Here is an 18402-nt window from a genome sequence, read left to right as displayed (position 1 = left end):
TCGATATAGGGTATAAGAGTGTTGTACAAGCGTCGCAATGACTCTGCACAAAGACTCAAGTTCGATTCGAGGTCGCGTGCTGGCGTTGGAGAAATGCTGAAGGAGTAAGAGGAGAGGAAGGCGGGGTTGGGTTTATGGCTTGCTTTGGGGTCAGAGAGGAGAGGGTGAAGGTCGAGAGAAAGATGAGTCGGACGAGCAAGCAAATAAGCAAGTTGTAGCAAGAGAGAGGTAGACGGTAAGATAGGTAGTCACAAAGTTTGTGTGAGGATGCGGTGGCCCGTAAGGTAGAGACGAGTCCAAGTAATTCTTTCTTTGCTCGTGGATGGATGGTTTCCTTCGGGAGTTGACGGTAGCTTAGGTGGTTCAAGATGTCAGGTGCTTCTCGGGACGATCAACGTTCGGCAGTAGCTGCTCCCAGTTGGGCTAGTAGAGGAAGGCGGATTGGAAGCCGTTGATCGATTCCAGCAGTAGCCTTGCTTCTGTGTGTTGTTTGGAGGAGGACCGATGCTTCCCAGTTGATCGAGATGCGTATAGGTAGCTTTAACGTCTCAAAAGGGACGGGTGGACGAGAGCGATGAGTGCAGTACCTTGGTACGGAATAGACAAAAAGTATGGACGGTGTGAGAGATGGGCATCTCGTGCGGAGTCGAGGCTATGGTGTCGATATATTTATGAGAGAGACACATGCCTTGTGCCACTTACCTTGGCTGATCCTGGTGTCCGAGACGGCATGGAGGAGAGAGATACTTGGTGTTGATGACCAGACAAGTACCTCTCTACCCAGTACATGGAAGGCATTGTCGGTATGCCAGTTCACACACACAGGGTCACAGTCGGTCGGTCGGTCAGTCGACCATTGGACTACGAGGTATTAGCCAGCAAAGACAGAGAGACATGCCAGCCCCCCTCCTCAAGCTCCAGCGACGAGAGGTAGGTAGACTACAGTACGACTCAAAGCTTCCCACCCTCCCATCCAAGCGGCGTTGTCCCTGGCTTGGGGAGGTAACGAGCCAATGAGGAGTTGGGGATTTCACCAAGAGGCCGTGGTTGCGAAGCCAGGCGCATTGTCTGTCGCGTCTGTCTGGTGCCGTCCGGATGCGGGGTTGAATGGTTTCGGCACACCTCATCCATCAACGTGTCGGAGGCAATGAGGGGGGCGTGGCTGGCCCGTTCTTGTCCAAGTACTTTGTAGTCGTACCTAGAGTGCTAGAGAGCTGGATGGATGGATGAATGGATGGATGGATGGGATGGGACAGGTTACAGGGTGGAATGGATGGATACCTGGGGAATCGCTCGAATCTCGGGAACATCCTTCGACCTGCCTTGGGCTGCAGTAAATTGAAAGCTGGGCAATCTGAATGGAGGTAATCGGGACGACATGCACATCGGTGGATGTTTGGTGTTGAGGGGAACATTGACATGTCCGACATTGGAAACGTCACCGTGGGCGCCATCAGGAGAGGAAATCTCCTGACAATCTGAGCAGATTGGAGCGGAACGAACGACTGCGACAGCGAGCTGCTCAAGGTAGGCGGCGGCTATGTTTGCGCCGTGGGAGAATGCAACCCCTTGTGCAGTCGAGTCTTCTTGGACCGTATCTGTCTTTCCGCGAGTTGTGACATGCCTTGCCTTGCTTGCTTAGAGTGATACCTATTGGCGGTAGAGACCGGGTGAGACGGTGCCTGGCTTCGCCTGGGCTTGGATGACGGCACAACAGTAATGAAACGGGTGTCGATCGTTGGCTGACCTCGGGCTGTTAGACTGGGGGGGGTTTGCCAGCGTGACTGAGGTGAATCGGGGCAGCAGCAGCCATGTTCGAGTAGTTGGGTACTCAGACCGTGACAGAGAAGGTTGGTTGTGCCTTTCGAGATGGCTTGGATTGCTCCGCGTCAATACGGACAAGGGAAACGCCGCGGATGAAGAAGAGATGGATGGCTGATAGATGGCGTGCAAATAATGTAGCGCGTGGTGGCCGAGGCCATTGAATACTCGTGCGGGAGAATGAGAAGCGGTGGAAGAACCAAAGCAGATGGTCTTCAAATTGGATGGATTGCCATGCATTTCATTGTCGTCTTCTAATTTCTGTGGTGCAATAGGTTTTGGATGTTGATACCGTTCCCTGTGTTTGGTATCGCATCCGAACAAGAAGCGACCAGCTCCCTTGCTCCTTGGCTGCTCGTTTGGCTTTCCCTTCGTCCTCCCGAGGCCAGACGAGAAAGCCCCGACGATGCCGATGAAGCCGTTGCACTTGGTCGAGGTACTTGATCAAAGTTGGGGTAAAGGTCACTCGCCATCGCAGCGAGCTATGAATTCAAAAAAGAGCATAGGAGAGACTGTAAAAAGACGTCTGGCAGATGGGACGGATTTGCATAGAGCGCTGTTCTCGTCTGGGACTGGCCTGCGAACTGCTCGCTGCCACCTGCTGCGGGAATGCGGGGTAGTGGGTATGCACGGACCATGATACGCTCTACGGAGTATGGGCGAAAGACCCAGTTAATCCGCTTATGTAACCTTACACGTGCTCGGTATCGATAAGAGCTTGCTTGTGCTTGGGTCACTTGATGACCTCCAGGCCAGGGCAGCTTCACCACAGGTACCTACCTTACCTTACCTACTACGTAGTGTACCGACCTAACCGGCAAGACCTTGGACAAGCAGTCACGCTCTCATCCCGTGAGGCAATAGCCATGGTTTCCTTTGTATCACCAAATCAGTCTTTCTTGCCTGAGACTTCTCCCCCCGGAGTGGAAGCTGGAGAGGAAGCAGAGCATCAAACTTGGGCTCCTTCCCACAGATAGACGCCATGGGCTGACGTAGCTACCTAGTTTCGCTCCCCTGTGCTTGCCAAACAAGCGCACTTGGCGCCGGGATTCGCGTGTGAGGAGAGCTGTCCCGACTCCCGCGAATGGTTTTAATTCCAGCTCTCAAGACTGGCTGGGCTCGAATATCATCTATGCTGCCCCCGTATCTCACGCACCATACTATCCACTCGGGTCGTCTTATTTCGTCACAGCTTGACAGAGCAACATGATTGGTTTCACACCCTCGCCACTTGCCCTCGACTCACCTTGCCTCACCGAAACGACGTCAAAATGCCATACGCCTCGTTGGATCCGTCCGTTGGGGCCACACCGGCTCCCCTTCAGCCCGCCATGTCTTACCGAGAGGCATCTTGTTGGAATTGGGAACCACTGAGCTCGCTCAAGATATTGGGCTTGTTGTCTCTCTGGCAGTCAGCGTACGGACTACCGCTACTAGTGCTAACTCTGATAAGCTCCTTCCACCCCAAGGACCTTATTCCCGTATCATCTCCCACATTTCCATGTTCGAGCTCGAGCCCAAGCAGAAGACATGTGAAGCTGTTGAGCTACCGCAGCCCTGCAGCATCCATCCAATTTGGTCCCCAACGAAGCGGGATCGTCTGCAACGGCGAGCCACCCTCGGCCCTCAACCGCTGGAAGATACGGACGACGCAGCCATACCAACGCCTTGGGCCAGCCATCCCTTGCAATCTGGCAGAACCTCCAAACTCTATCCTGTCCGTCCACGATAATTCGGCTATGGCTAGCCAACAAGTTTGAACGAAATGTGCCGATGCCGCAACGGAAAGTCGCGGTTCAAGACATTGGGGAAGATCCCCCTCCGAACAGACACGAATCAGATTTCATTGATTCAAAGAAAACACCGCACAAGCCTCTCTTTCTTGGCTCATATCGGCGTCTTCAACATTTTCGCCGTAAAAGCGAAGACGCGAGCGAGATAGCTTCACGTTCTCACTTGCGTATCCTTGGCCTTCCTAGGGTCTAATTTGGCAAGCCAACGCTCGTGCGCCACTTTGCTGTTATTCCCGAAAGCTCGGTAACCCGCCACGGCACTGGTGGAAAAACCACGGTCCCTTGCTCTCCTGCTCTCTACTTGCAGTTCCTTTCTGCTGGTTGATACCAGCAGTTCCACGATCCATCCATTTGCCGGAAATTCGTCCCGAATGAATCCGAGCTCACCATCCCCGGTCCGGAAACGCGAAACGGCATCTGTGTCAATGAGTCAATCTGCTTCTTCCAAAAAGGAACCAAATCAATAACATGGAATATGCACCTCGGCCTTGTATTCCCTGGGGCGGAAATGTCAGGAACCTCAGGTACCGCCCCGTCTTCCCAACCGAGCAAACATTCTAGCGCTCACTTCCATGCGCGGCCCCTCCATCCCGCGGGATGACGCTTGTCCGTCCCAAGAAGAAGTGGAATGGGGATGCACGATATGACCCCATCCACCGGGCGTGGTTCCGATGCTGCTGACCGCTTGCTTGTCTATTTGTACATCGTACACTACACAATCTGTCTCGGACCCCTGGTTTGACAAGATTGAACTTGCATATTTGATGAGCCGCACTACGTATCCGTACACCGATAGCACGAAGCGTCCCAAAAGGGATCTTCCGTATTCCGGCTACTCGACCCTGAGAAGCCGGGATGGCATTTCAGCTCGGTTATCGCAGAGCTCATATCCATGGACTAGCAGATTCGCAGTATCGTCAACCAGCCCCCTCGCAAATCATCTTCTTGGAAACGTGGGATGACATCCTGGCGGGCCAGATCAGGCATCATCACTAATAACACCCAAGATGGACTTCGTCTTCTCCCTTGTTTGCTGTTCTATCTAGACCAGTCACCGTGGTAATCACAGTCTCTCAATCTCATCCAATCGATTGACCCCACCCCCGTCACAACCCGGCCGCTCCCGCGCATTCCATACCCTTAAGCCGAAAACCCTCGCTCATTCTCATCATCTCGGCTTGAGACTCTAGAGCCCGGCCGTGATCCAGGCTTTTGAGAGATGCGGGCTTTTCCAGACCCGGAATGGGCTTCTCCGGAAAGGAGAGTGGAGGGCCTCAAACATGAATAGACCATAGCCTAGCCCGAGCCTCATCATCCAGCGGTTCATGGCTCGGCTATGTTGTGATGCCATCGCTTCTTGCGGCTCGCTTCTTGGTAGGGAGGCAGCCCAGGATGGGTCATGCTGATGTTGAGGTATCCCCCCCCCCCCCCCCCCTTCTACGGTAACTTGGCTCGGTAAAGTGTCGATTAGACCTTATGACAATATTTGATGGCCAAGGTCGATTTTGCGCCTTCATTACATCATATCCTTGACTCTGCCTACTTGATTGTACTGTTCTACCGTGAGGGATTTCCGAATTGCTGCACATTAGTGATGTTCCGTATTTGATGAAGAGTTTGGAGTGCCAGGCATTGCATCATCACCCACACCATTCTGTCTCGATAACGGTACAACTGGGTGTCAGTAACGTACCTTCCCTATTGGAGGCCCCGGTCTCACAATGTTTGTTATACCAAGGACGGTGCAGAGCAGTTCTCAAGGACCCGCCGAGCTATCCCAAGCACTAGGTCAAACTATGTAGATCGGAGATCATAGAACATAGAACCCAATCGAGGGGATACAGCATGGCGCTGTCGTTCACGATGTCTGGGGGAGCACTCAGTCGCCTTGGACGCTCGCATGTTCTGTGTAGATACTGTCCTTGGTCTCCCATAGTGCCACATCGCTCTCTTGGAAACGCAAGTGAGGGCTATCTGGCGAGGTACTACACAATGAATGTAACAACACTAGCGAATTACATACACACCAGACGGGGGAACTCCATTGCAACCGCAGTACGCAGTCTTTGTCTTGGATCTTCACAGATCACCTCCAGGTGACCAAAACTTGGAGAGAGGGCGCCTGGGATGTCATAGTGAACTTGCAGTGGACCCCCAGCATTGCAGCTGATGAGCACCTGCAACACCTCATCTCAACTCGAACTCGCTCGTTTCCCCGCCGTAATGGGAACCAGATCTCACCACGCTAGTATGCCTCCATGTGTCGGGGACCTCACTGTGACCTGCCTTCGGCTCTGATGGCGCGTATAGCGCTATTCACCCGTGATTCTGCGACAAGAACAAAGGTCTTGACAACGCCGATGATGTGATACGACAGAAGCAGCTCGCAGAGTGGAGGAGGAAAGACTTCTCTGGCTGATAAGAAGCTACTCAACATCTTTATTGCGTCCGAGAGTGGCCATACTACTTCACAATCCCGACACAAGCTTGAGGCCCGCAGCCATACCTCAAAACGCAGCTAGAGCGGGAAGGTTCACTGTTGTTGTCAAAAGGCACAGTCACGAACTGTAGCAGACTGCAGCTTCAAGCATCAAGTTGGCACCTACACGTCTGAATGGACCACGTCACGATAGTGGCTTGGGTGGAACAGTGCAATAGGGGCAGGCAGAGGATGAATAATAGCAGCCGGCAAAGTAGTCTCGTCAGCACTGAGCAGAGTATCTGCCATGTAGCTTGGTTGGTACAGGTTCAGATACCAAATGAATGCCTTAGACCCATGGCGATGAAGTGAAATCGTTTCCTATGGACATGTCGATTACATTAGACAATGATATCGAGACAGGATGAAAGGGTGTGCTTACATTATGCGTTTGACTCTTGCCGCAAAGTGTGTCGAGGTTGAATGGAAATTAGTTGAAATCACAGAAACAGAAAGGAATGAATGACTTGCCATGTTGTTCAACCTTGTTTTGACGATTACCATAGCACCTGTCGAAGATTGTTGAGAGTTAGTATAAGCTCATTGGGACAAAGAAGGACCAAAGGCTTACTTACCATGATGACCAAGACTACTCTCCCGAGTCCGGGAAATTGTGTCTAAATGAAGGGATATCAGTTCAAGCAAGTTTGGAGTAGAGAAGGGAGGGAAGCTTACCATGATGATGAGTTTGATGGTCGGATCTAACTTTGCATACTCAAAGTTAGTGGACGGTGACAGTTTAGGGTTGGATGGGGAGACTTACAGATATTGCTGAGACATTCTATGTAGCAAGCATATTGAGATATATAGTAGATAGATAGATAGATGAGATGGAAGTTAGATCATAAGAGCGGGAGTACAATGACCCTCCCGAACGAGGGACCTATCGAAGTTAGCTGACCAAAAGGGGGGGGCGAACGAGAGTGGGGGTGAGAAAAAAGAAGACAAAAACAAGCACAAAACAAGATCAGTAACCAGGACCAGTAACCAGGACCAGTAACCAAGACCAGTAACCAAGACCAGTAACCAAGAAGAAGGAGCCAAAAAGGACCTAGGGCCTAAGACCTAACCCGAGGAACGCGGCGGGTGATCTTGAGGGTGACTGCCTTCATGCCCTTGGGCTGGGTCGTGATCGTGGACGTGACCAGGTCAAACTCAGGCTCAGGCGTAGGAACGGGCACGGGAACAGGCGCAGGCACGGGCGAACGAGGACCATAAAGCTCCAGCAAGGAAGAGATCGATCCAGATTCCTCGGCAGAACCAGAAGAACCAGGAGACCCAAAAAAGCTGGAAGTACCGAAAGATCCGGTAGATCCGGGGGACGCACAGTACCCAGAGGAGCCACCAGATCCAGAAGAGCCAGTGGAACCAGATGAACCATGAGAGCCGGAAGAACCAGATGATCCAGATGATCCAGCAGAACCAGAAGAGCCAGCGGAACCAGACGAGCCAACGGAACCAGACGAGCCAACAGAACCAGAGGAAGAAGCGACAGGGGATCCAGAATACACAGGGGAGGCGGCCGGCGAATCCCACTCCGCGAGAGCTCCAGGGAGCTCAGGAGAGGCGACAGGGAAGGCGCCCTTGGTCCAGGAGTATTCCGAAACCCGATCCTCTTCCAAGGTCGAGTCCCAGTTGGAGATGGTGTGCGGCGTAGGCGAGTCCGTGCTGTAGTCGTGAGAAGGCGCGTACCGCCTCTGGGGAGCAGGCCAATCCGACAGGAGAGCCCGGATTTGCGCAAACTTCGCCTTGGCCTCTGCGCTGAGCTCGCGGGCCCGGAGCCGTTGCCGTTCAACGCTGCGGTCGAGGGTATCCATCTCACGAGGAGGAGGAGTACGAGGCGGAGGCGTACAAGGCGGGTCAACCGGATCACGGAACAGCGAGCCAGACTCCTCAACGGGGGCATCCACCGAAGGCGAGGTAGTCATAGACGAAAGCGTCCAGGGCTCCGGAGTCCTTAGTATCCTTTGCTCAGGGGTCCTTGGCTCCGGGGTCCTGGGAGCAGGAACAGTGACGGGGGCAGGTCGACGCTTAGCGGTGTAAGCGCGGGCCAGGTTGATTTGCCGGTCGGCAAAGGCCATCAACTGTTCAAAGTCAGGAGGAGGTCTGATGGGCGAAACCAAAGGACAGGTTGGCGAAGCCAGAGCAGGGTCAGCGGCGTCGTCCACAAACGGATCCTCCAGGTTGGAAACGGAAACCAAACCAGATCCTGGAGAACCAGATGAAGCAGAGCGAACCGAAGACGAAGGACTGGCCCGGGGAACCGACTCAAAGTAATGGGACATACTGAGAGTGAAGGCACGCGGAGACAAACGGGGAGGAGTGCAAACAGGACCAACAGGCTCCGTAACCACAGTTCCAACCGAAGGCGAGGAACCTTCCAAAGGCAGAGGACCAACCCGGGACTCAGGACCTAAGTAATGGGACATACTCAGGGTGAAGCCATGCGGGGACCGACCGGGAGGAGTGCAAACAGGTCCAACAGGAGCCGTAAACGCAGAACCAACCGATGGCGAAGGAGACCTGACCAAAGGAGAACCGACCGAAGAAGGACTGATCCGGGATTCCGGCCCTAAGTAATGGGACATACTCAGGGTCCATCCATGCGGAGGCCCACGGGGAGGAGGAGTGGTTACGTGCACAACAGGCTCCGTAAACAGAGAACAAAAGCCCCCAGAAGAGGACTTACCAAGAGAGGACGACACCGTGATCGAGGGCCGGGTAGCTCCAGTCTGGGGTTGACGAGAAGACGAGCTACGGGCAAGCATCGCGGGGGGTGTCGGGGTACCGATGTACCGGCTAGAGAAGACTGATTAGCTACCAAGAAGACAAAAGACCCAGAGAGGCTGAAGATGTGAGTAGTTACAGGATCGGGCGGACAGCGCTTGTGACGGCGGCTGCGAGAAGGCGAGGGACGCGGCGGAGGAAGGAACCGAGCGAGGCCACGAGGGTGCTGGCGTTGACGGGGGCAGGGACTTGAACCCTGGACTGCGGACCGGTCTCAGACGGGCGGGCGGCAGCCGAAGCAGGCGAGAAGCAGAAAGAAGTCATCGTAGCAAAGCTAGAGCATCAAACGATCAAACCGTGAAGAGGAAAGGAAGAAGGAGGTTTGGGAGCGGTTCGAGGAGGAGAGGTAGAAGTAGACGGACAGTGCACCCAGATCAGTAACACCTGATTGGCCAGAATGGCTCACCCCCTGAGGGGGTGGTTGCAAGAACGACTCGTAGGGCTGAGAACCAGGCCTAATATGGTGTAGCGCCTGTACCCAGTTACCCGCTAGGCCCAATTGGGACAGCGCGTCTGGACTGTCAGATGGAAGAAAAATGGTATAATAGATGGGATGACGGAGGCGCAATCCAATATGAAGAAATTAAAACCGTACAATTGTCTTTATTATGTCTATTCAAATCTATATGCAAGTTTTACCGATGAAAACGGTCTGTTGTGGCGAGAGATACCGCGTCGAGGGTGGAATTGGCGGTTGTAGTCGAGAGGACATCGAGAGCCGGCTAAGAATCGTCGATTTCTGGCTCGTGGCATCGAATGGTCGCCGCGCAGATGAGATATTTTCGTTGAAATAGGTTTAAAAGATTGAGTAAATCGATGGGGATATTTTGATGGCTGATTATGCCCGCGCATTGCCGTGCGGTTGAGGTAGCCGAAGGAATAGGTCGGATTCGGCCACGGGATGCCATCCTTCGTCGGAAGAAACCATCGCGGAGTGTCGCAGCGTGCATCGAGGTGTATGCAAAATTGGTTACAAAGTACTCTCAAGGCTTCCAGCTTCCTTTTGGTGTAATTTGAGCTCATTCCCTTGCGCCGCGGCATCGTGGTTGCTCATCGTAGCGGCGACGCCTTCCACGGAATTAGGATTGAGCCTGCCGCCTACCTCGTCCAGGAACAGCGCGTAGCTCCTCTGGCTTCAAGCTCTGTAAATTTGGTCCTCAATTCTCTCTGTCAACAAAGATTCGTCACCTAGAATCAGCGAACCATAGTTTGCGGCACAAGATTGATGAGCATCGGCAGAACCACCGCTAGACAGTAACAAGGACCACAATCAAAGGGACGATCACCAGTAAGAAGATTTGCTGTTCTATTGATACTGCTGTCTAACAAAGTTGAAAGAAGCGTCTTCCAAACCAGCTCTGCTACCGATGAGCCCTCAGCGTTGTTTCGACCCCCTCACCGAAGAGGCGAACCCTTCCCTGGTGTCCAAGTTGAGCCCGCCCCGAAGCCGCCACTTGACGTTCCACCTCCCGGGGCCCCCGGCGTAGAGGGTGCCTCGTTGGGTAAGGGGGGAGGCGTGTCTGTTCTCTGGACATCAGCGGCCTGTCCGCTCCTAGCAGGCGGCCGGAAGTTGACGTCTCGCCCGCCTCGATAGATATCTTGAAGCATCGGTTCCAGGATACCTGCATCTTCGAACTCCAAATACTTTCGGTATAGCTTCAAAGCTGTCCGAGCATCCTCGATCGAGTCGTGAGTCTCCAGCTGGATATCTTCCTTCAGCAAGTACCAAGCCAAGAAAGCCAGCGAGAGCTTCCGAAGACGAGACTTCAAGAAGAACAGATCGATCGTGTCGATGACCTGGGACTTCGGTATGTGTATGTTGATTACTCTGAAATCCTGTTTGAGGCCATGACCGAGGAACTTGCAGCCTAGGTTCAGCAGGATCCAAAGCTTTTTGTAGGCAACCTTCAGCGGCACAAGATTGTGCTTGGATATGCGGGGATCCAGATCATCGTGAGTAATACCCGAGTACGATGTCAGGTAATCAACAATGGGTTCTCTAATCGAGATGTAGTCGTCGATGAACGGCAGACCTTCGTCCTCTCCTTGCCCCCGGACGACGGAAGCTCTGGCTAGGGCGTACACGATCGGCCGAATTGTCTCTCTTTCGCCGTCGGAGTTCATCTCGATTTCGGGCTGACGGACGGCGACGAACTCCGTGTCTAAAGCGACGATGCTCTCTGGCCCGGGTCTTTCACTCGCCGAATCGAGCGCTCGGTACGTCTTTCCGTCGTTATGAGGGCTTGATAGGTCAGCAGGCTACCTATGACGGCACATTCAGGGAGGGAACCAACTTGTTATCTTCGTAAAGGAGGGAAGTATCAATATTCTTCTTCCAGTCCATATCGATCTTGTTATTTGCCTCCTTGATCTGGAAAGCAATTACCGAGGGTGTCTTCCACGGCGGATGGAACGAAAGGGCTTCCTCGGTGCTCACAGACCGAACTAGGAAGTCATTGAACAAATGCCATTGACTTGTAGCCGGGGCGGTTGGCTGAGAATGGGCAACTTGGACTTGTCAGCATCGCCGCTTCACAAGCAACGAGGATAACGTACCGTTGGCCATTGCGACCAGATGAGGCTTTTGACCCGGACCTGGGTCAATATTCATAGCCATGCCCACTAGCGAATACACCGTTATGTTGTGAATACCGCGCTGTAGGTGGAGCTTTAGATCCTCTCCCTCATAACAGAAGAACTGGCCGTGGTCTACTATGACGCCAATTTCTTCCGGAAGGAATCCGGGTGTCGACCAATAACGCCTTTGCTCCGAGTTCCCGATTGCTGTGTTCAGCATGAAGACGGCGGGGATATTGTGGATGGTCTTGCGAGTTGCGATAGTCTGGTATCGCTGGCACCGACCACACCAACCCTTCGACGTTGTTTCTCTCTCGACACTTGACTTCAGAATTTGTGAAAACGTCACTTTCGGCGCTTTCTGACCCCGGCTAACGTTCTTCTGCGAGCAATTAGCGCTTGAACAGGAAGGGAGACCCTCGGCCGCAAATCATGAAGCGAAGCAGTCGGCGAAGCTGGCCATATGCGAGTTGCGGCATCCGAAGACGACAGACAACACATTTGAGAACACGGACGAAGATTACAGTGGTTTGTACTTACCCCTGCCCCAGTTGTTTGCGGATACATCAGATCGTTGACAAAATTTGATCCAGGACGAGTATATTCGAACCTGCAGTTGATACACCGAATCGAACTCGTTGCAGAAGTTGTGAGCATCTAGAGACGGTCAGCCACTGCAACATTTTCCAACTTGCATTTGACGAACCTGCTCCATCATGTTCGAGCCAGGCGGCATGGAACGATAATCCAGGACAATCTTCTCCAAAAGGAACCTCGTCAGTCCCTGCAGCATCACCGTTAAGGTAGAGCCATTCGATTCTTCTTCAAGGAGGCCAAGATTGGCGGCTACAATACAGTCAATATTCGCCGCAGACACAGAGAATTAAGTCACAGACATTGAGGGTGGTGGCTAAGTGTCTTCAGCATATTGGTTGCTTGACAGATTGAACCTTCGGCCTTTTGGAGCATGTCGAACAAGAAACCCAGTTCGCATAACAGACAAGTATCGGTAACACACGCAGTGGCCGCGTGTTGTAGAGCCATGTTTCGGATTAGAGGCGTAAAGTTCATGACTTGCAGCAAAGAGTTGGCGTATGAGTTTGCGATATGGATCTCGAGTCCAGAGTACTGCGTTCTGTTGTAGAATCTAGACAAGGTTAGCAAGCCAAACCATTTCAGTGCGATAAGCTGACATACCCAAAGTCAAAGTCGTCAACACCAAACTTGCTGTACTTGATCTCAACATTACGGTACATCGGATGACACTCTTGTTTGGTAGGGTCGATTTCCATTTGCATCAGAGAATGGGCAACGTCGTCAACCTTTTCGTCGCCGCTGGCATTGCCGACTGTAGCCATAGCAAACTCTCTAGCTTTCTCGCTGAGGAACTTTGGCGCAAGGATTCCCGAAGCGTTTCCTCTGTCCAAGTTCCGAGTATCTTCAACTTGGTTCCTTCGAAGGCCCCGTGTATTCCGTCCATAGTGGCCAAATTCGGACTGTTTGAGGCCCGCAACAAACTGTGGCTCAAGTTTGGTCGGAGGAGCCCCAACATCAGAAAGAAGATCTGGCCAGGCGGACAGCAGCGCCTCCCGGTAATGCGGCATGGCAATAGAGTTGAGAGGTCTGGTGCTAGGTCAGTGATCGTGACACATGTCACAGAATCAGCAAAGAGAGGCGTTACTAACGTATCGGCAGTCCACTCTATGGTAGGTAGAGGCTCTTCCGGAGTTGCGAACTCAGTTTGAGAGGCAAAATCGACGAAGCGGAGTTTCGAAGGGGAGCCCCAGATGTGAATGTTATGATCCGCATCTACCAGAGCCACGGCTTCGCCAGATGGGGCGATTTCGAACATGGTCAGGTAGTTCATCGTATTGGTTTGCCGCACATTGCTAGTGTTTGGGTTCATCAGGTCAACAACGTGCATCTGGCCACTTGTGGACATGACAATGCTGGTCGTCGACATTCTTGGGTGCATTCTGACAAAGGCGGCCCCAGCAGGAAACGGAATCGGCGACATGGACGACATTTTCTTGATATCAAACACATTCAAGAACGGGTCGAGCATGTAGTCTCGTCCCTGCCGCAGTGAATAGCCGCAAGTGACGATGAAGTCATGCTGAGCATCCATATCGCTGATCAAGGCGGAGTGGGCGTTCCAGCTCTTAACGACGGAGAAGTTGACCGCGTCGATCAGGTTGACTGTGCCGGTCTCTGTGGCGGCGCATATGTATCTGCTTTTCTTCATAACCTTATATGAATACGCGGTTGGAACCTGGGTTCATCAGCAAGGCGTCCTCATTATCATACCGCCATCGAACGGACCTGCTTGACCACCTCTCCCTTAGCGAGGTCGATCACAAACATGGTGTCCTGGAATCCAGCGACCAGGATTTCGGACGTCCCTTTGGACGTAAAGCTCATGCATCGTAAGTCTTTCATATCATCGTGTCTGCGTTTATACTGTTAGGCAGAATTCTAATGGGTCAGGTTCATGCTCCCGCACCTTATATGCCATATCGGAGGGCCTTTCCGCGAAGCCATGTGGATGTCTCGAGATCCAAGTACCACGACGCCCTTGTCATTGACGAGTATTTGTCTAACCGGGCCGTCGGACGAGGTATGGGCCTTGAAGGACGTATAGCGCTGAAGCTCGCTGCGGTAGAACGACGTGACGCGGCCCTAGAACATGATCAGTCTTTGTCGTCGGTGAAAATCGAATCCAATGGCTCGTACATAGTCGTTCCCTGTCCACAGCAGCTCTTGAGCCGTGTCAAAGGTCATGGTCGACACGGGCGTCGCCGCGGCGTGGATGCCCGGAGGCGGAAAGGGGATGCGAGCGACCTATCAGCCATGAAATCGATTAGTTCAAGGTATGGCTACCAGAGGAGACGCGCGATATCCACAAGCTAAGCTAGGAACAAGACGAGAAGAGATGCGAGGCTTGCGACGAAGGTGCGTCGCAACGGGCATTGAGGGGTGACAATGAGCTTCAACGTACCTCGTCCCAGTCTCCGTCCATTTTGGTCTGCGTTTCCTTGCCCAAATCACCATAGTAATGGGAACGGAAGAAACGACGTCAAAGGATGGGCGACAGACAGGTCGCAGTCGAAAGGTCCAGGACAACCAATATTGGGCACAAAAAAGAGCAGAGCACCTCACTAAACTCAGATCGCGACGACGCCGGAGCTTCGCGCAGCTTGAGCCTTGGGGGCAAGCGGGCAGAGACAAGGTGTCGCGCGCCCGAAAGCTAAGCCACTTGCATGAGCCGGACAGGGCAGGGAAGAGAATGTGGGGGAGGGATGCTGAGCTTCTTTTCCGACGTCTCTGCGCTTTCTCCTCCCCTCCTCTCCTCCTTAGCTTCTGGGCTTTGGAGTGTGACGACGCTAGCCGGCGTATTTCCGGAACTGGGTCCAGGTGAGATAAGCCCCACTAAACTTCTCACCGAAAATCACCGAACCATGGGTACTTGTTGTCAGGGTTGAGCTTGGTAACGTATTCCGTACTACTATTGATCTACCTTTCTATGGCTTATGTACCTTCTCATCTTTGTTAACTACTAACAAAATAGCGGTTCAAATCTGTGCCTGATGGTAAGTATTAAGTTGAAATTTGCAGCAGCGCTCTAATAGCAGCACCGACAAGCAGCGCCTCTCAACGGGTCGCGAAACACCATGGCCAGCGCGTGGATACCATAGAACGTCTAAGCGTGCCATGTGGTAGGGAAGTTTCCGAGTCTACCTCCGTCCACGGTTATCACCGCGCCATTACAATACGCACCAGCTCTCGAAGCAAGGTACAACATGACGCCTGCCATGTCTTGCAAATCGCCCATTCTTTGAAGAGGCACCATCTCCTTGGGGACACTGCCGTCCTCGGCGTAAAGCTTGGCAATTGGGGCCGACATTTCGCTCGGGAACACTTGTTGAGGGTCAGTATGGATCTGAATACTTACTGTTGCAAGAAGACTCACATCCGGGAGCAATGCAGTTGGCTCTGATGTTCCAACGGGGCAGGTTACTTGACAGTTGCTTGATGACCAACGTCGCGGCCGCCTTGGATTGGCCATACGCCCAGCCACCGGGAGCGATCTTATTGAAGGCGGCAATGGAGCTCGTCGAGACGACCTGGGAGCTTTGTGATAGGTTTCCCTTTTTGTTACCAAGGTCAAGCAGCTTTACGAAAGCCATCGCGGTGTACCACACAGAGGTGACGTTGATGTCAAAGACTCGCGTGTAATCGGCCATGTCATGGGCAAGATGCTGCTCGGCCCATTCCTCAGCTGTCGTCTCGGGGGTGGGGGCTTTGACCTGTGGTCCGCCGACACCAGCATTGCAGACGAGTAGATTGACAAAGCCGGCTTCCTTCTCGATGGCTGCGGTTGCCTCTTTGAGGCTGTTCTTGTCACTAACATCGCAAACCAGAGGAATGATGCTGGGTCCCACAGATGCCGCAGCTTCTTCCAGGACCTCTTTGCGCCGACCGAGGATGTAGACTTTCTCGGCGCCATTGGCAGCCAAGGCTTTGGCCATCATGAGGCCGATTCCTAAGTGATTTAGCACTTTCACGGTAGATATGAAGCTATCGCCTGAGTGACTCACCTGAGCCACCACCAGTGATTACGGCAACCATGCCCTTGACACCAAAGAGGCTACCAGCTCCGAGAGTAGCGAGGTCTTCCTTGTTATCAGCCATTTTCGAAATCACAAAGTGCAGAGATTTGAAATGTAGTTCTAGCTTTGAAAGCCTTCGTGGAAATGACTACTTATACGATCTGTCAAACAAGACTCATTTGTAATAGCACAGGTCCACGGGCTATCTGCGACGGCGGGGTGCTTCGAGTGCCCCTCCAAGATCCAAGGGAACGTCATCCATGAGCGCTGGAGGAGCAGCTGTGGCCAATGAAAACCATCAAAAACAGCAGCTATCGGTTATGACCAATCGCATTGTACAGAATGCGGCCCCGTAGCGGGTCCTTTTCTCGGCCAGCGTTCCGCCTTATCGATTAGATCTTCACTGCTGAACCACATTTTCTTTTTGTTGCGATCCAGCTTCGAGGTTTGACGGTTGCCCGCGCATACCTTAATATTCTTACACCAGCGACAGAGAATACGCACGATCCGGAACTCGAACAAAACGACAAACATGGTCAAGCGAAAGAGGTCGCGCGAGGACGATCTTGAGGCGAAGCTCGCCGACTACAAAAAGGAAATTTTCAGGGCCATCAAAGGCGCAAAGGGCCTTGAGCGTCAACGGTACAGCAAACGCTTGCGCGATGACAAGGCGTCGCCAGACAAGGCCAAGCGGTTGGAGAGGGAGATTTTAGTGTTAAAGGTAAGAGTTCACCCCCTCCCCATTTCTAAGTTTGCGCCGCTGACAATTGCTTCCACCTACAGTCCCTCAACCTCCAGCAAACCGCCGACGCACACCTCCACTCCTCGCTACTCAAGATCAAGCAGATCGCCGAAAGCCCCGCTCTCCCCGAAGAGATTAAGCAGGGCGTGCCAAAACCAGATTTGTCTGAGGAGGAGAAGGCGGCGCTGCATAACGTCACGAGCGGCTTGTTCAACCGCCCGCATGTCCGGGAGGCCGTTGACAAGGCGGTGCGGGGCGTTTGCCTAATCCTCAACGTACCTATACCAGACAAGAAGAGCAAAAAGGGGAAGAAGGATTCTGCTGCCGCCGCTGAGAACAAAAAGCAATCAAAGGATGAGGTCGACGATGAACCTAGGGAATCGAAGAAGGCGAAGTTGGTGGATGCAAAGGATGTATCCGCGAAACCCAAGGCCGAGTCTAAACCGAAAGAGACGGAGGTAGAGGCAGAGGAGGAACCGAACCCATTTGACGAGATGGACGACGAGATCCCAACGGATAGCGATGCCTCGGACGGCGGAAAGAACGCAGACGTCGCCGACGACGAGGAGATCGATTCAGACGAAGAAGAAGAGGAAAAGGCCCTGTCCAAGATGGAAGCCATGCTCGGCGGCTCCGACTCGGAAGAAGACAGCCCCGACGAGGATCTCAAGGCCAGGTACAAGGCTTTACTAAGTGAAGTCGCCGACGAAGGGGACACGGCCGACGACGAGAGCAACAGCGACGACGAAGACGAGGACGAGGACGAAGAGATGGCGGACCCGGGCTCTGACGCAGAAGATAGCGGCAACGACTCGGACCGCCAACGCCGCATCAACGCCGCCAACGTCTCCCTCTCCCCGGAACCGGAACCGAGCAGCAGCAGCAAAGAGAAGAAAGTCAAGCGCGCCAAAAAGCCCACAGGCCGGCCCGGCGAGACGACGTTCCTACCCTCGCTCATGGGCGGGTACATTTCAAACTCCGAGTCCGAGGCCTCGGACCTCGACCTCGCGCCGCCCAAGAAGCGGCTCGGCCAGAAACAGCGCCAGGCCATCTGGGAGAAGAAGTACGGCGCGTCGGCGAACCACGTCAAGAAGCAGGCCAACGGGCAGAGAGGGGCGGGCGGCGCGAGGGATAGCGGGTGGGATATGAGGAAGGGTGCCGTGGGTGCCGACGAGGACGGCGGAGCGAGGAAGCCTTGGAAGAAGGGCGTTTCGAACCCGTTGGGCGGCGGCGGCGGCGGCGGCAAGGGTAGGGATCGCGGGGGTAGAGGTGAGGAGAAGAAGAAGGCGAGGGCGCCGCCCAAGAAAGACGATGAGGGGATTTTGCATCCCAGTTGGGAGGCGAGGAAGAAGGCCAAGGAGGCGCAGACTACGGCTGCGTTCACGGGTACAAAGATTACTTTCTAGGTCACGATGTAAAGCGGAATACCAGTGGAAATTTCCCAGTCAACTTTTGAAAGAAATCATTCGCTGTCTGCCTATATGGCTAGTTACTGGTATGCAAGCGAGATAGCCATCTCCTGTACCCCTTGATTCGACCAAAAGCAAAACGCATATAAGCCCCTAAATTCATCGGGCTCAGCACCGCAAGTGC

The 18402-nt window shown here is 53.4% G+C and overlaps 8 protein-coding genes across 8 annotated transcripts; 4 read left to right on the top strand and 4 right to left on the bottom strand.

Annotated features, from left to right (window-relative positions):
* Window positions 1–1130: 1130 nt before the first annotated feature.
* On the bottom strand, window positions 1131–1454 carry CLUP02_16577 (uncharacterized protein; the record flags this gene model as incomplete). Its single annotated transcript, XM_049295495.1, has 1 exon — window positions 1131–1454. One exon carries the CDS (start codon window positions 1452–1454, stop codon window positions 1131–1133), a length of 324 nt encoding a protein of 107 aa, XP_049152642.1.
* A 649-nt stretch (window positions 1455–2103) lies between these two features.
* On the top strand, window positions 2104–4215 carry CLUP02_16576 (uncharacterized protein; the record flags this gene model as incomplete). The annotated part of the gene is made up of 10 exons (XM_049295494.1): window positions 2104–2241; window positions 2374–2506; window positions 2573–2593; window positions 2659–2744; window positions 2818–2964; window positions 3022–3115; window positions 3147–3538; window positions 3611–3736; window positions 3817–3891; window positions 3946–4215. The coding sequence occupies 10 exons, from the start codon at window positions 2104–2106 to the stop codon at window positions 4213–4215; spliced, it is 1482 nt and encodes a 493-aa protein (XP_049152641.1).
* Window positions 4216–4285: 70 nt separating this feature from the next.
* Window positions 4286–4660, top strand: CLUP02_16575 (uncharacterized protein; the record flags this gene model as incomplete). Its single annotated transcript, XM_049295493.1, has 2 exons — window positions 4286–4567; window positions 4622–4660. The coding sequence occupies 2 exons, from the start codon at window positions 4286–4288 to the stop codon at window positions 4658–4660; spliced, it is 321 nt and encodes a 106-aa protein (XP_049152640.1).
* A 562-nt stretch (window positions 4661–5222) lies between these two features.
* CLUP02_16574 (uncharacterized protein) lies at window positions 5223–5402 on the top strand (the record flags this gene model as incomplete). The annotated part of the gene is made up of 1 exon (XM_049295492.1): window positions 5223–5402. The coding sequence occupies one exon, from the start codon at window positions 5223–5225 to the stop codon at window positions 5400–5402; it is 180 nt and encodes a 59-aa protein (XP_049152639.1).
* Window positions 5403–6216: 814 nt separating this feature from the next.
* On the bottom strand, window positions 6217–6771 carry CLUP02_16573 (uncharacterized protein; the record flags this gene model as incomplete). The annotated part of the gene is made up of 3 exons (XM_049295491.1): window positions 6217–6414; window positions 6669–6710; window positions 6769–6771. 3 exons carry the CDS (start codon window positions 6769–6771, stop codon window positions 6217–6219), a joined length of 243 nt encoding a protein of 80 aa, XP_049152638.1.
* Window positions 6772–7151: 380 nt separating this feature from the next.
* On the bottom strand, window positions 7152–9144 carry CLUP02_16572 (uncharacterized protein; the record flags this gene model as incomplete). The annotated part of the gene is made up of 3 exons (XM_049295490.1): window positions 7152–8665; window positions 8783–8892; window positions 8960–9144. 3 exons carry the CDS (start codon window positions 9142–9144, stop codon window positions 7152–7154), a joined length of 1809 nt encoding a protein of 602 aa, XP_049152637.1.
* An 815-nt stretch (window positions 9145–9959) lies between these two features.
* Window positions 9960–16149, bottom strand: CLUP02_16571 (PAB-dependent poly(A)-specific ribonuclease subunit PAN2; the record flags this gene model as incomplete). The annotated part of the gene is made up of 19 exons (XM_049295489.1): window positions 9960–10022; window positions 10084–10238; window positions 10293–11122; window positions 11175–11388; window positions 11437–11839; window positions 11998–12114; window positions 12164–12303; window positions 12354–12604; window positions 12655–13080; window positions 13158–13729; window positions 13780–13906; window positions 13961–14136; window positions 14191–14298; window positions 14377–14861; window positions 14900–14922; window positions 15093–15157; window positions 15215–15375; window positions 15428–16000; window positions 16056–16149. The coding sequence occupies 19 exons, from the start codon at window positions 16147–16149 to the stop codon at window positions 9960–9962; spliced, it is 4983 nt and encodes a 1660-aa protein (XP_049152636.1).
* A 450-nt stretch (window positions 16150–16599) lies between these two features.
* CLUP02_16570 (NADH-ubiquinone oxidoreductase 30.4 kDa subunit) lies at window positions 16600–18215 on the top strand (the record flags this gene model as incomplete). Its single annotated transcript, XM_049295488.1, has 2 exons — window positions 16600–16788; window positions 16851–18215. 2 exons carry the CDS (start codon window positions 16600–16602, stop codon window positions 18213–18215), a joined length of 1554 nt encoding a protein of 517 aa, XP_049152635.1.
* Between the last annotated feature and the right edge of the window lie 187 nt (window positions 18216–18402).

This window comes from Colletotrichum lupini, chromosome 9 (genome assembly GCF_023278565.1).
Source record: "Colletotrichum lupini chromosome 9, complete sequence".
Lineage (NCBI taxonomy): Eukaryota > Fungi > Ascomycota > Sordariomycetes > Glomerellales > Glomerellaceae > Colletotrichum > Colletotrichum lupini.
Note: the sequence above shows the minus strand (reverse complement) of the source record. Positions and strands in the feature narration are given on the sequence as shown.